The sequence below is a fragment of the Coregonus clupeaformis genome, chromosome 32 (genome assembly GCF_020615455.1).
Source record: "Coregonus clupeaformis isolate EN_2021a chromosome 32, ASM2061545v1, whole genome shotgun sequence".
Classification (NCBI taxonomy): Eukaryota; Metazoa; Chordata; class Actinopteri; order Salmoniformes; family Salmonidae; genus Coregonus; species Coregonus clupeaformis.
Genome location: NC_059223.1, coordinates 3,038,341 through 3,053,677, shown reverse-complemented (window position 1 = coordinate 3,053,677; position 15,337 = coordinate 3,038,341). Strand labels below are relative to the sequence as shown.

The 15,337-nt window shown below is 48.8% G+C and overlaps 1 protein-coding gene across 1 annotated transcript in view; it reads right to left on the bottom strand.

Annotated features, from left to right (window-relative positions):
• The window catches only part of slc9a5 (solute carrier family 9 member A5), a 124,564-nt gene that overhangs the window by 86,073 nt on the left and 23,154 nt on the right, over positions 1–15,337 (bottom strand). Inside the window, exons 2-3 of the mRNA XM_041859576.2 lie at positions 12,483–12,644; positions 12,228–12,368 (exon numbers count right to left, since the gene is read on the bottom strand). Of these exons, the coding sequence (XP_041715510.1) occupies positions 12,228–12,368; positions 12,483–12,644 (303 nt within the window). The remainder of the gene's footprint in view (positions 1–12,227; positions 12,369–12,482; positions 12,645–15,337) is intronic.

Below are 15,337 nucleotides of genomic sequence, written 5' to 3'. Positions count from 1 at the left end.
TTAGCATAGTGGTGTAACGGGCATCATGCTGTTTGCTTTACAGTACTGCTTCCTTCTTCATGAGCCTAACCTGGTATTCCACACTGGATCCTCTGTCTCGCAAACAGACATGATTGCCCTCTTGACCTTAGCCATCACAAAGCTAACAATGTGATGGTGCAGGTGATGGTATGTCAAGCTGACAGTGTTGTGTATTTTGAGACAGGCTTGAATATGCAAATACGCCAATAGGCAGCAGGGTAGCCTACATTGTCTAATTCTCTGTAGGGTAATAATACATGTTATTTAGTAAAGTGGTTTCCTGCATCATACAACCCAATACAATGTAATTTACAGTCACCTATTTGGCCCCTGGTGTTACAGACCAAGTAAAAAAATAATTAATTAATGTCAAGCCCTTCATCATGTAAAAACGTCTCATGCAATGTAGGCCTGCACTGAACACCACATAGAGGCTACGGTAGTCTATATCATAGATATCAAAAGCTATTCCCATGTGAAAATGTTAGGGGATTTTCTCCATTGGTTTTGTTGTGACTCCTACATTATGCTCAGATAGCCACAATAACCTGTTGGCTACTGTCTAAAACTGTCAGGATACAGCCTGTTGGCTACTGTCTAAAACTGTCAGGATACAGCCTGTTGGCTACTGTCTAAAACTGTCAGGATACAGCCTGTTGGCTACTGTCTAAAACTGTCAGGATACAGCCTGTTGGCTACTGTCTAAAACTGTCAGGGTACAGCCTGTTGGCTACTGTCTAAAACTGTCAGGGTACAGCCTGTTGGCTACTGTCAGGATACAGCCTGTTGGCTACTGTCAGGATACAGCCTGTTGGCTACTGTCTAAAACTGTCAGGGTACAGCCTGTTGGCTACTGTCTAAAACTGTCAGGATACAGCCTGTTGGCTACTGTCTAAAACTGTCAGGATACAGCCTGTTGGCTACTGTCTAAAACTGTCAGGATACAGCCTGTTGGCTACTGTCTAAAACTGTCAGGATACAGCCTATTGGCTACTGTCTAAAACTGTCAGGATACAGCCTGTTGGCTACTGTCTAAAACTGTCAGGATACAGCCTGTTGGCTACTGTCTAAAACTGTCAGGATACAGCCTGTTGGCTACTGTCTAAAACTGTCAGGGTACAGCCTGTTGGCTACTGTCAGGATACAGCCTGTTGGCTACTGTCTAAAACTGTCAGGGTACAGCCTGTTGGCTACTGTCAGGATACAGCCTGTTGGCTACTGTCTAAAACTGGCAGGGTACAGCCTGTTGGCTACTGTCAGGATACAGCCTGTTGGCTACTGTCTAAAACTGTCAGGATACAGCCTGTTGGCTACTGTCTAAAACTGTCAGGATACAGCCTGTTGGCTACTGTCTAAAACTGTCAGGGTACTTCCTGTTGGCTACTGTCTAAAACTGTCAGGATACAGCCTGTTGGCTACTGTCTAAAACTGTCAGGGTACTTCCTGTTGGCTACTGTCTAAAACTGTCAGGATACAGCCTGTTGACTACAGTCTAAAACTGTCAGGATACAGCCTGTTGGCTACTGTCTAAAACTGTCAGGATACAGCCTGTTGACTACTGTCTAAAACTGTCAGGATACAGCCTGTTGGCTACTGTCTAAAACTGTCAGGATACAGCCTGTTGGCTACTGTCTAAAACTGTCAGGGTACTTCCTGTTGGCTACTGTCTAAAACTGTCAGGATACAGCCTGTTGGCTACTGTCTAAAACTGTCAGGATACAGCCTGTTGGCTACTGTCTAAAACTGTCAGGGTACAGCCTGTTGGCTACTGTCTAAAACTGTCAGGATACAGCCTGTTGGCTACTGTCTAAAACTGTCAGGATACAGCCTGTTGGCTACTGTCTAAAACTGTCAGGGTACTTCCTGTTGGCTACTGTCTAAAACTGTCAGGATACAGCCTGTTGGCTACTGTCTAAAACTGTCAGGGTACTTCCTGTTGGCTACTGTCTAAAACTGTCAGGATACAGCCTGTTGACTACTGTCTAAAACTGTCAGGATACAGCCTGTTGGCTACTGTCTAAAACTGTCAGGATACAGCCTGTTGACTACTGTCTAAAACTGTCAGGATACAGCCTGTTGGCTACTGTCTAAAACTGTCAGGATACAGCCTGTTGGCTACTGTCTAAAACTGTCAGGGTACTTCCTGTTGGCTACTGTCTAAAACTGTCAGGATACAGCCTGTTGACTACTGTCTAAAACTGTCAGGGTACAGCCTGTTGGCTACTGTCTAAAACTGTCAGGATACAGCCTGTTGGCTACTGTCTAAAACTGTCAGGGTACTTCCTGTTGGCTACTGTCTAAAACTGTCAGGGTACAGCCTGTTGGCTACTGTCTAAAACTGTCAGGATACAGCCTGTTGGCTACTGTCTAAAACTGTCAGGGTACTTCCTGTTGGCCACTGTCTAAAACTGTCAGGGTACAGCCTGTTGACTACTGTCTAAAACTGTCAGGGTACAGCCTGTTGGCTACTGTCTAAAACTGTCAGGGTACTTCCTGTTGGCTACTGTCTAAAACTGTCAGGATACAGCCTGTTGACTACTGTCTAAAACTGTCAGGGTACAGCCTGTTGGCTACTGTCTATAACTGTCAGGATACAGCCTGTTGGCTACTGTCTAAAACTGTCAGGATACAGCCTGTTGGCTACTGTCTAAAACTGTCAGGATACAGCCTGTTGGCTACTATCTAAAGCTGTCAGGATACAGCCTGTTGGCTACTGTCTAAAACTGTCAGGGTACTTCCTGTTGGCTACTGTCTAAAACTGTCAGGATACAGCCTGTTGACTACAGTCTAAAACTGTCAGGATACAGCCTGTTGGCTACTGTCTAAAACTGTCAGGATACAGCCTGTTGACTACTGTCTAAAACTGTCAGGATACAGCCTGTTGGCTACTGTCTAAAACTGTCAGGATACAGCCTGTTGGCTACTGTCTAAAACTGTCAGGGTACTTCCTGTTGGCTACTGTCTAAAACTGTCAGGATACAGCCTGTTGGCTACTGTCTAAAACTGTCAGGATACAGCCTGTTGGCTACTGTCTAAAACTGTCAGGGTACAGCCTGTTGGCTACTGTCTAAAACTGTCAGGATACAGCCTGTTGGCTACTGTCTAAAACTGTCAGGATACAGCCTGTTGGCTACTGTCTAAAACTGTCAGGGTACTTCCTGTTGGCTACTGTCTAAAACTGTCAGGATACAGCCTGTTGGCTACTGTCTAAAACTGTCAGGGTACTTCCTGTTGGCTACTGTCTAAAACTGTCAGGATACAGCCTGTTGACTACTGTCTAAAACTGTCAGGATACAGCCTGTTGGCTACTGTCTAAAACTGTCAGGATACAGCCTGTTGACTACTGTCTAAAACTGTCAGGATACAGCCTGTTGGCTACTGTCTAAAACTGTCAGGATACAGCCTGTTGGCTACTGTCTAAAACTGTCAGGGTACTTCCTGTTGGCTACTGTCTAAAACTGTCAGGGTACAGCCTGTTGGCTACTGTCTAAAACTGTCAGGATACAGCCTGTTGGCTACTGTCTAAAACTGTCAGGGTACTTCCTGTTGGCTACTGTCTAAAACTGTCAGGGTACAGCCTGTTGGCTACTGTCTAAAACTGTCAGGATACAGCCTGTTGGCTACTGTCTAAAACTGTCAGGGTACTTCCTGTTGGCCACTGTCTAAAACTGTCAGGGTACAGCCTGTTGACTACTGTCTAAAACTGTCAGGGTACAGCCTGTTGGCTACTGTCTAAAACTGTCAGGGTACTTCCTGTTGGCTACTGTCTAAAACTGTCAGGATACAGCCTGTTGACTACTGTCTAAAACTGTCAGGGTACAGCCTGTTGGCTACTGTCTATAACTGTCAGGATACAGCCTGTTGGCTACTGTCTAAAACTGTCAGGATACAGCCTGTTGGCTACTGTCTAAAACTGTCAGGATACAGCCTGTTGGCTACTATCTAAAGCTGTCAGGATACAGCCTGTTGGCTACTGTCTAAAACTGTCAGGATACAGCCTGTTGGCTACTGTCTAAAACTGTCAGGATACAGCCTGTTGGCTACTGTCTAAAACTGTCAGGATATAGCCTGTTGGCTACTGTCTAAAACTGTCAGGATACAGCCTGTTGGCTACTGTCTAAAACTGTCAGGATACAGCCTGTTGGCTACTGTCTAAAACTGTCAGGATACAGCCTGTTGGCTACTGTCTAAAACTGTCAGGATACAGCCTGTTGGCTGTGTAACGCATGTCAACCCAGGGTGTAACGCATGTCATCCCAGGGTGTAACGCATGTCATCCCAGGGTGTAACGCATGTCATCCCAGGGTGTAACGCATGTCATCCCAGGGTGTAACGCATGTCATCCTTGTAACTGTGGATCAAAACACAACGATCATAAACGTTGACACTGTAAATTAAATGAGTTTTCAAAGCACAGCAGGCTGAAATGTGAAGTGCACCTTTGGACTCACAGGTGTTTAGTTTGCACTTATTCTAATCCTCAACATCTCATCTTTCAGAACACAGACTCCTCTCGATTTATAATAATAATAATAATAATAATAATAATAATAATAATAATAATATGCCATTTAGCAGACGCTTTTATCCAAAGCGACTTACAGTCATGTGTGCATACATTTTTACGTATGGGTGGTCCCGGGGATCGAACCCACTACCCTGGCGTTAACAAGCGCCATGCTCTACCAATTGAGCTACAGAGGACCACTTACAGCATTTTCCCTCACTCAGACAACAACAAAATGTGCAAAAGTTACCCAATCAGCAGGAGGGATGGGGGTAACTTCCTGTCGCGCGAGGTGCTCAAGTTCACAACGTCTGTCAGTCAAAACCCAGACAGAGCTGTGAAGGGCAGAGCCGGAGCTCTGACGTCATGTATAGCATGTTACTGTCCAGCCACTGAGCTCTGACGTCATGTATAGCATGTTACTGTCCAGCCACTGAGCTCTGACGTCATGTATAGCATGTTACTGTCCAGCCACTGAGCTCTGACCTCATGTATAGCATGTTACTGTCCAGCCACTGACCTCTGACGTCATGTATAGCATGTTACTGTCCAGCCACTGACCTCTGACGTCATGTATAGCATGTTACTGTCCAGCCACTGAGCTCTGACCTCATGTATAGCATGTTACTGTCCAGCCACTGAGCTCTGACCTCATGTATAGCATGTTACTGTCCAGCCACTGACCTCTGACCTCATGTATAGCATGTTACTGTCCAGCCACTGAGCTCTGACGTCATGTATAGCGTGTTACTGTCCAGCCACTGCGTTCCAATTTAGGTGCTTATCAATGACGAAATCTGCCATTTTCAAGTGGAAAGTGAGTGGAAAGGGCTTCCTCCGTAGAGGCAGAAGCCGGTGCAGAAGGCACTCCAGAGGTGTTCCCACCACAGCATACAGTAGGATGGTTCCCTAACCACGACCCCTAACCTGACCCCAACCACTCACCTCTGACCCCCAACCACTCACCTCTGACCCCCAACCACTCACCTCTGACCCACAACCACTCACCTCTGACCCACAACCACTCACCTCTGACCCACAACCACTCACCTCTGACCCCCAACCACTCACCTCTGACCCACAACCACTCACCTCTGACCCACAACCACTCACCTCTGACCCACAACCACTCACCTCTGACCCACAACCACTCACCTCTGACCCACAACCACTCACCTCTGACCCCCAACCACTCACCTCTGACCCACAACCACTCACCTCTGACCCACAACCACTCACCTCTTGTTATGTGGGCAGCTTGTCTCTCCCTTTTCTGTTTCCCTTCCTCATTGTTTTGTCCCCTCTTTGTCTGTATGTGTGTTTGTCCCCATTATGTGGGTGTGTCTGGAGTGGATCAGGGGGCGTGCTCAGGATCTGCCTCTCCTGTGCAGCTACGGGTTGTTTCCAGTGATTCCTGCCTACGCAGCTGCATCCTATTCTCTCATCAACCTGCACTACTAATTCCTGGGCATGGCTCTCCACCGGCGCCAGATCGTTGTTCTTCCTAGAGCGTTCAGACATACCTCCCTGCCTGCCTGCCTTCGTGCCTGCCTGCCTGCCTTCGTGCCTGCCTGCCTGCCTGCCTGCCTGCCTCAGCCTCTCCTTCCTCCGGAGCCGACTAGCCCACTCTGTTCCTTTTCTTCAGTTGTTTTTTGGTCTAAGACAAATTGAACTTTTATTAAAATAATTTTTGTTTCCTACACTCCCTTAGTCGTGTTTGTTTCTCTGAGTGCTGGGTTGAACCATAGCGTAACAGAACGATCTGGCCATGGACCCAACAGAGAAACAGCACGGGGCAAACGAAGACAGCTTCCAACAAGCTATCCAGGCTCAAGGAACGTTGCTAGGACAGCATGACCAATTGATTCGGACTCTTGTGGAAGATAATCATCAACTGCTGAACCAGGTGACTCAGTTAACTACACAAGTCTCCAAATTGTCTGTTATCAGTTCTCCATCTCTCTCTGACCCCCAGTTTGATGCACCCCAAGTTGTTTCCTCTGACATTATGCAGGCTTCGTTCCGTCGGGAACCCCCTGTCACGTCGCCTGAACCGTTCAATGGAGAATTGGACAAGTGCCTGGGATTTTTGCTTCAGTGTAGAATTTCAACAAGCATTTTGCTACAGCTGGCCATGCTTTCCATCTGGCTACCACTAACCCGGCCACCAACTCTGCACCCTCTGCTGCAACTTGCCCATGCCCCCCCCGCTTCTCCTTCACACAAATTCAGACAGCTGATGTTTTGAAAGCGCTGCAAAATCTGGACCCCTACAAATCAGCTGGGCTAGACAATCTGGACCCTTTCTTCCTAAAACTAGCCGCCGAAATTGTCGCAACCCCTATTACTAGTCTGTTCAACCTCTCTTTCATAACGTCTGAGATCCCCAGAGATTGGAAAGCTGCCGCGGTCATCCCCCTCTTCAAAGGGGGTGACACTCTAGATCCAAACTGCTACAGACCTATATCCATCCTGCCCTGCCTTTCGAAATTATTCGAAAGCCAAGTTAATAAACAGATCATCGACCATTTCGAATACCACCGTACCTTCTCCGCTATGCAATCTGGTTTCCGAGCTGGTCACGGGTGCACTTCAGCCACGCTCAAGGTCCTAAACGATATTATAACCGCGATTGATAATAGACAGTACTGTGCAGCCGTCTTCATCGACCTGGCCAAGGCTTTCGACTCTGTCAACCACCGCATTCTTATTGGCAGACTAAATAGCCTTGGTTTCTCAAATGACTGCCTCGCCTGGTTCACCAACTACTTCTCAGATAGAGTTCAGTGTGTCAAATCGGAGGGCCTGTTGTCTGGACCTATGGCAGTCTCTATGGGGGTGCCACAGGGTTCAATTCTTGGGCCGACACTTTTCTCCGTGTATATCAATGATGTCGCTCTTGCTGCTGGTGACTCTCAGATCCACCTCTACGCAGACGACACCATTTTGTATACATCTGGCCCTTCATTGGACACTGTGTTAACAAACCTCCAAACGAGCTTCAATGCCATACAACAATCCTTCAGTAGCCTTCAACTGCTCTTAAACACTAGTAAAACTAAATGCATGCTTTTCAATCGAACGCTGCTAGCACCCGCCCACCCGACTAGAATCACCACTCTCGACGGGTCTGACCTAGAGTATGTGGACAACTACAAATATCTAGGTGTCTGGTTAGACTGTAAACTCAACTTCCAGACTCACATAAAGAATCTCCAATCCAAAGTCAAATCTAGAATCGGCTTCCTATTTCGCAACAAAGCCTCCTTCACTCATGCTGCCAAACATGCCCTCGTAAAACTGACTATCCTACCGATCCTTGACTTCGGCGATGTCATTTATAAAATAGCCTCCAACACTCTACTCAGCAAATTGGATGTAGTCTATCACAGTGCCATCCGTTTTGTCTCCAAAGCCCCATACACTACCCACCACTGTGACCTGTACGCTCTTGTTGGCTGGTCCTCACTACATGTTCGTCGTCAAACCCACTGGCTCCAGGCCATCTATAAATCACTGCTAGGCAAATCCCCGCCTTATCTTAGCTCATTGGTCACCATAGCAGCTCCCACCCGTAGTCTGCGCTCCAGCAGGTATATCTCACTGGTCATTCCCAAAGCCAACACCTCCTTTGGCCGCCATTCCTTCCAGTTCTCTGCTGCCAATGACTGGAACGAATTGCAAAAATCTCTGAAGTTGGAGACTCTTATCTCCCTCAATAACTTTAAGCATCAGTTGTCAGAGCACCTTACCGATCACTGCACCTGTACACAGCCCATCTGAAATTAGCCCACCCAACTACCTCATCCCTTGTTATTTAATCTGCTCTTTTGCACCCCAGTATCTCTATTTGCACATAATCTCTTGCACATCTAGCATTCCAGTGTTAATACTATTGTAATTATTCTGCACTATAGCCTATTTATTGCCTTACCTCCATAACTTGCTACATTTGCACACACTGTATATATATTTTCTGTTGTATCTCTGACTTTGTTTTTTTTACCCCATATGTAACTCTGTGTTGTTTTTGTTGCACTACTTTGCTTTGTCTTGGCCAGGTCGCAGTTGTAAATGAGAACCTGTTCTCAACTGGCTTACCTGGTTAAATAAAGGTGAAATAAAAAAAAAATAAAAAAAAGTGTGACTTGATTTTTCGGCAGAGACCACTGTCGTTTTCTACTGATTCCTCTAAGGTACATTATGTTCTGGGGCTGTTAAGAGGGAGAGCTCTGGTTTGGGCTGAGGCTGTGTGCTCAGATCAAACTTTGACTGGATTGACTTTTGCTGATTTTTCTGCTAAATTGAAGACTGTTTTTGACCATCCTGACCATGTGGGTAATACCTCCAAGATACTTTTTAATTTGAGGCAGGGTTCTAACAGTGTGGCTGAGTACTCTATTGAGTTCTGGACGTTGGCAGCGGACTCCAAGTGGAACAATGTGGCACTTCAAGGAGCATTTCTAAACGGTTTGAATGAAGCCATTAAGGATGAACTGGCTGCTCGTGATGAGCCACATGATTTACATTCTCTCGTTTCCCTGTCCATTAAGCTAGACAACCGGTTGCGGGAGAGGCGTCGGGAGAGAGGCAGTCGGCCACATCTAGGAGGACGAGATCCCCAGCCTTCAACCACTCGAGTCTCGCCTCCCCGGAGCCGGCAGCTTCTTGTTCCTGATCCCATCCCGAGCACAGAGGAGGAACCAATGCAAGTAGGTCGAGCTCGACTACCTCCAGCAGAGCGGCAACGGCGCCTCCAGGCGGGTGAGTGCCTGTACTGTGGAGACGCCACACACATTCTGGCTACATGCCCTAAGCGACCAAAAGACAAGGCTCGCTCGTAACGGTGGGTCTACTTGCGAGCCCAGAGTTAGATCCGGAAACCGTCATTCCCCGATTACAAGTACCTGTAACCTTACGTTTCCAGAGTCATTCCCTGCCACTCTCAGCTCTCATAGACTCAGGTGCAGAAGACAACTTTATTAGCCACCAGTTCGTTACACAAGCTCGTATCCCCAAGGAGCCACTACCTACCCCCATTCGGGTCACAGCCCTTGATGGGCGCCTCCTCGCGGAGATAACTCATCAAACCTCCCCCGTTTCCCTAGTGATTTCTGGCAATCATTGTGAAAGCATTCAGTTAAGAGTTATGTCTGGCTCAGCTACCTCCCTAATCCTTGGCTTCCCCTGGTTGGCTCTTCACAACCCACAAATTGATTGGACACGTCACACCATTCTCAGTTGGAGCACTAACTGCCATTCAGAGTGCCTTAGATCAGCGGTTCCCCCCACTAAGTGTAACCCAACTCATCCCTCAGCTCCTCTCGATCTGTCATCTGTCCCCAAAGAATACCATGACTTTTGGGCTCTCAAACGCCCCTGCTGTATTCCAAGCCATGGTGAACGATGTTCTTAGGGATTTTTTGAACCGTTTTGTCACCAGTTCGTTAGCAGCTTGTGGGCAGCTTGTCTCTCCCTTTTCTGTTTCCCTTCCTCCTTGTTTTGTCCCCTCTTTGTCTGTTGTATCTGTATGTGTGTTTGTCCCCTTTATGTGGGTGTGTCTGGAGTGGATCAGGGGGCGTGCTCAGGATCTGCCTCTCCTGTGCAGCTGCGGGTTGTTTCCAGTGATTCCTGCCTACGCAGCTGCATCCTATTCTCTCATCAACCTGCACTACTAATTCCTGGGCATGGCTCTCCACCGGCGCCAGATCGTTGTTCTTCCTAGAGCGTTCAGACATACCTCCCTGCCTGCCTGCCTTCGTGCCTGCCTGCCTGCCTGCCTGCCTCAGCCTCTCCTTCCTCCGGAGCCGACTAGCCCACTCTGTTCCTTTTCTTCAGTTGTTTTTTGGTCTAAGACAAATTGAACTTTTATTAAAATAATTTTTGTTTCCTCCACTCCCTTAGTCGTGTTTGTTTCTCTGAGTGCTGGGTTGAACCATAGCGTAACACCTCTGACCCACAACCACTCACCTCTGACCCCAACCACTCACCTCTGACCCACAACCACTCACCTCTGACCCCCAACCACTCACCTCTGACCCCCAACCACTCACCTCTGACCCACAACCACTCACCTCTGACCCACAACCACTCACCTCTGACCCCCAACCACTCACCTCTGACCCCCAACCACTCACCTCTGACCCACAACCACTCACCTCTGACCCACAACCACTCACCTCTGACCCACAACCACTCACCTCTGACCCCCAACCACTCACCTCTGATCCTCAACCACTCACCTCTGACCCCCAACCACTCACCTCTGACCCCCAACCACTCACCTCTGACCCACAACCACTCACCTCTGACCCACAACCACTCACCTCTGACCCCCAACCACTCACCTCTGATCCTCACCTCTCTGACCCCCAACCACTCACCTCTGACCCCCAACCACTCACCTCTGACCCCCAACCACTCACCTCTGATCCCCAACCACTCACCTCTGACCCACAACCACTCACCTCTGATCCCCAACCACTCACCTCTGATCCCCAACCACTCACCTCTGACCCACAACCACTCACCTCTGACCCCCAACCACTCACCTCTGACCCCCAACCACTCACCTCTGACCCCCAACCACTCACCTCTGACCCCCAACCACTCACCTCTGACCCCCAACCACTCACCTCTGACCCCCAACCACTCACCTCTGACCCACAACCACTCACCTCTGACCCCCAACCACTCACCTCTGACCCCCAACCACTCACCTCTGACCCCCAACCACTCACCTCTGATCCACAACCACTCACCTCTGACCCACAACCACTCACCTCTGACCCCCAACCACTCACCTCTGATCCCCAACCACTCACCTCTGACCCCCAACCACTCACCTCTGACCCACAACCACTCACCTCTGACCCACAACCACTCACCTCTGACCCACAACCACTCACCTCTGACCCCCAACCACTCACCTCTGACCCCCAACCACTCACCTCTGATCCTCAACCACTCACCTCTGATACCCAGCAGCTTGACTCACCTCTGATCCCCAGCAGCTTGACTCACCTATGATTCCCAGCAGCTTGACTCACCTCCGATCCCCAGCAACTTGACTTACCTCCGATCCCCAGCAGCTTGACTCACTTCTGTTCCCCAGCAGCTTGACTCACCTCCGATCCCCAGCAGCTTGACTCACCTATGATCCCCAGCAGCTTGACTCACCTATGATTCCCAGCAGCTTGACTCACTTCTGTTCCCCAGCAGCTTGACTCACCTCCGATCCCCAGCAGCTTGACTCACCTATGATCCCCAGCAGCTTGACTCACCTATGATTCCCAGCAGCTTGACTCACCTCCGATCCCCAGCAACTTGACTCACCTCTGTTCCCCAGCAACTTGACTCACCTCTGTTTCCCAGCAGCTTGACTCACCTCCGTTTCCCAGCAGCTTGACTCACCTCCGATCCCCAGCAGCTTGACTCACCTATGATCCCCAGCAGCTTGACTCACCTATGATCCCCAGCAGCTTGACTCACCTATGATTCCCAGCAGCTTGACTCACCTATGATCCCCAGCAGCTTGACTCACCTCCGATCCCCAGCAGCTTGACTCACCTATGATCCCCAGCAGCTTGACTCACCTATGATCCCCAGCAGCTTGACTCACCTATGATTCCCAGCAGCTTGACTCACCTATGATCCCCAGCAGCTTGACTCACCTATGATTCCCAGCAGCTTGACTCACCTATGATCCCCAGCAGTTTAACCCCGTAGAGGCAGAAGCCGGTACAGAAGGCATTCCAGAGTGTTCCCACCACAGCATACAGTAGGATGGTTCCCAGATTGTCAAAGAAGAGCCTTGCGGGCATGAAATACCCAGCGTCACCTAAATCAAATCAAAGAGGATCCGTCATATGCACAGGATACAGGGTAGACGGGGTTCAATGAGCTGCTGACTTGTGAGCAGTAGTGGAGATTCCCCCAGAGAGAAGGCACCTACCTACGATGGTGGGCAGGAGGAAGAGGAAGAACAGACCGGGCTCTAGCTGGTACAGTTGTTTCTTACTGGCCAGCAGTACTATGCCACCCAGCACCAGACCCAGCAGGATCAACATACAGCTCTCTGGAACCACCGTGGTGAACCGCTGGGAGAAGTGGAACACTGAGAAGAAAGGACAGGAGAGGAGAGGAGAGGGGACAGGAGAGAGGACAGGAGAGGAGGGGAGAGAGGACAGGAGAGGAGAGGAGAGGAGAGAGGACAGGAGAGGAGGGGAGAGAGGAGAGAAGAGAGGAAAGGAGAGGAGAGAGGAGGGGACAGGAGAGGAGAGGGGACAGGAGAGGAGAGAGGACAGGAGAGGAGAGAGGACAGGAGATGAGAAGAGAGAGGACAGGAGAGGAGAGGAGAGAGGGCAGGAGAGAGGACAGGAGAGAGGAGAGGAGAGGACAGGAGAGGAGAGACAGGAGAGGAGAGAGGACAGGAGATGAGAGGAGAGAGGACAGGAGAGAGGACAAAAGAGGAGGGAACAGGAGAGAGGACAGGAGAGAAGAGGAAAGGAGAGAGGAGAGGGGAGAGGAGAGGTAAGGAGAGGAGAGGGGAGGACAGGGGAGGAGAGGAGAGAGGAGAAAGGAGAGGAGAGGAGAGGAGAGGGGAACACAGACACATTTAAATATAGCATCATATACGTAACATACATCAGATAGCACCAGGCCCTGCAGAATCACATCAGATAGCACCAGGCCATGCAGAATCACATCAGATAGCACCAGGCCCTGCATAATCACACCAGATAGCACCAGGCCCTGCAGATTCACATCAGATAGCACCAGGCCCTGCAGAATCACATCAGATAGCACCAGGCCCTGCAGAATCACATCAGATAGCACCAGGCCCTGCAGAATCACATCAGATAGCACCAGGCCCTGCAGAATCACATCAGATAGCACCAGGCCCTGCAGAATCACATCAGATAGCACCAGGCCCTGCAGAATCACATCAGATAGCACCAGGCCTTGCAGAATCACATCAGATAGTACCAGGACCAGCAGAATCACATCAGATAGTACCAGGACCAGCAGAATCACATCAGATAGTACCAGGCCTTGCAGAATCACATCAGATAGCACCAGGCCCTGCAGAATCACATCAGATAGCACCAGGCCCTGCAGAATCACATCAGATAGCACCAGGCCCTGCAGAATCACATCAGATAGCACCAGGCCCTGCAGAATCACATCAGATAGCACCAGGCCCTGCAGAATCACATCAGATAGCACCAGGCCCTGCAGAATCACATCTCTCTGGGACAAGTGGAACACTGGGACACAGACACAGGTATGGACACACACACACAACATGAAAATGTAGGCTATGTAATTAATATATACTGTATTCTAGTCATGGCTCATCCTATATAACTACTGCTGAACACACCTTCTCTATCATATACTGTCCATACCGTCTATACACACCATCCTATATAACTACTGCTGAACACACCTTCTCTATCATATACTGTCCATAATGTCTATACACACCATCATGTACATTTATATTCCAGACTGTGACATTGCTCGTTCTAATATTTATTTATATTTTTTAGATGTGTGTGTGTGTATTGTTAGATATTACTGCACTGTTGGAGCTAGGAACACAAGCATTTCGCTATACCCGCAATAACATCTGCTAAATATGTGTATGCGACCAATAAAATGTGATTTAATTTAATATGCATAGCACAGGTACGAAGAAGATCCAATCTATTCACACATATCAGCAAAATGGGTAATTTATGCAAGTCCCATCCAACACAATATTATGTATCCGCCACACCTGATCACCCCTACCAACCCCAGTGATGATGTGCTGGCACTGCAACCATGCATAAAACATCTGCGTTGACACCAGATACTGATTCCACAGTTGCTAAGGGTCCAGTGCTATCTATGACGTCAGTAAACTGAGATGCACTTTGGAGGCCTCTTCCCTCCGTTCTATTGGCCAACGGGCAACCACTGGAGAATGTCCTATCAATGGGACATTAAAAACTGTAATATCTTATGTTTCACTGAGTCGTGGCTGAACGAGGACATGGATAATATACAGTTGGCTGGGTTTTCCGTGCATCGGCAAGACAGAACAGCAACCTCCGGTAAGACGAGGGGTGGTGGTCTGTGTCGATTTGTCAATAACAGCTGGTACCCAGTCTCTAATATTAAGGAAGTCTCTGCGTTCTGCTTGACTGAGTTAGAATACCTCATGATAAGCTGTAGAGGACTGACTCTATCCAGAGGGATAACAACAGAGGACTGACTCTATCCAGAGGGATAACAACAGAGGACTGACTCCATCCAGAGGGATAACAACAGATGACTGACTCCATCCAGAGGGATAACAACAGAGGACTGACCCCATCCAGAGAGGGATAACAACAGAGGACTGACTCCATCCAGAGGGATAACAACAGAGGACTGACTCTATCCAGAGGGATAACAACAGAGGACTGACTCCATCCAGAGGGATAACAACAGAGGACTGACTCCATCCAGAGAGGGATAACAACAGAGGACTGACTCCATCCAGAGAGGGATAACAACAGAGGACTGACTCCATCCAGAGGGATAACAACAGAGGACTGACTCCATCCAGAGAGGGATAACAACAGATGACTGACTCCATCCAGAGAGGGATAACAACAGAGGACTGACTGCATCCAGAGAGGGATAACAACAGAGGACTGACTCCATCCAGAGAGGGATAACAACAGAGGACTGACTCCATCCAGAGGGATAACAACAGAGGACTGACTCCATCCAGAGGGATAACAACAGAGGACTGACTCCATCCAGAGGGATAAC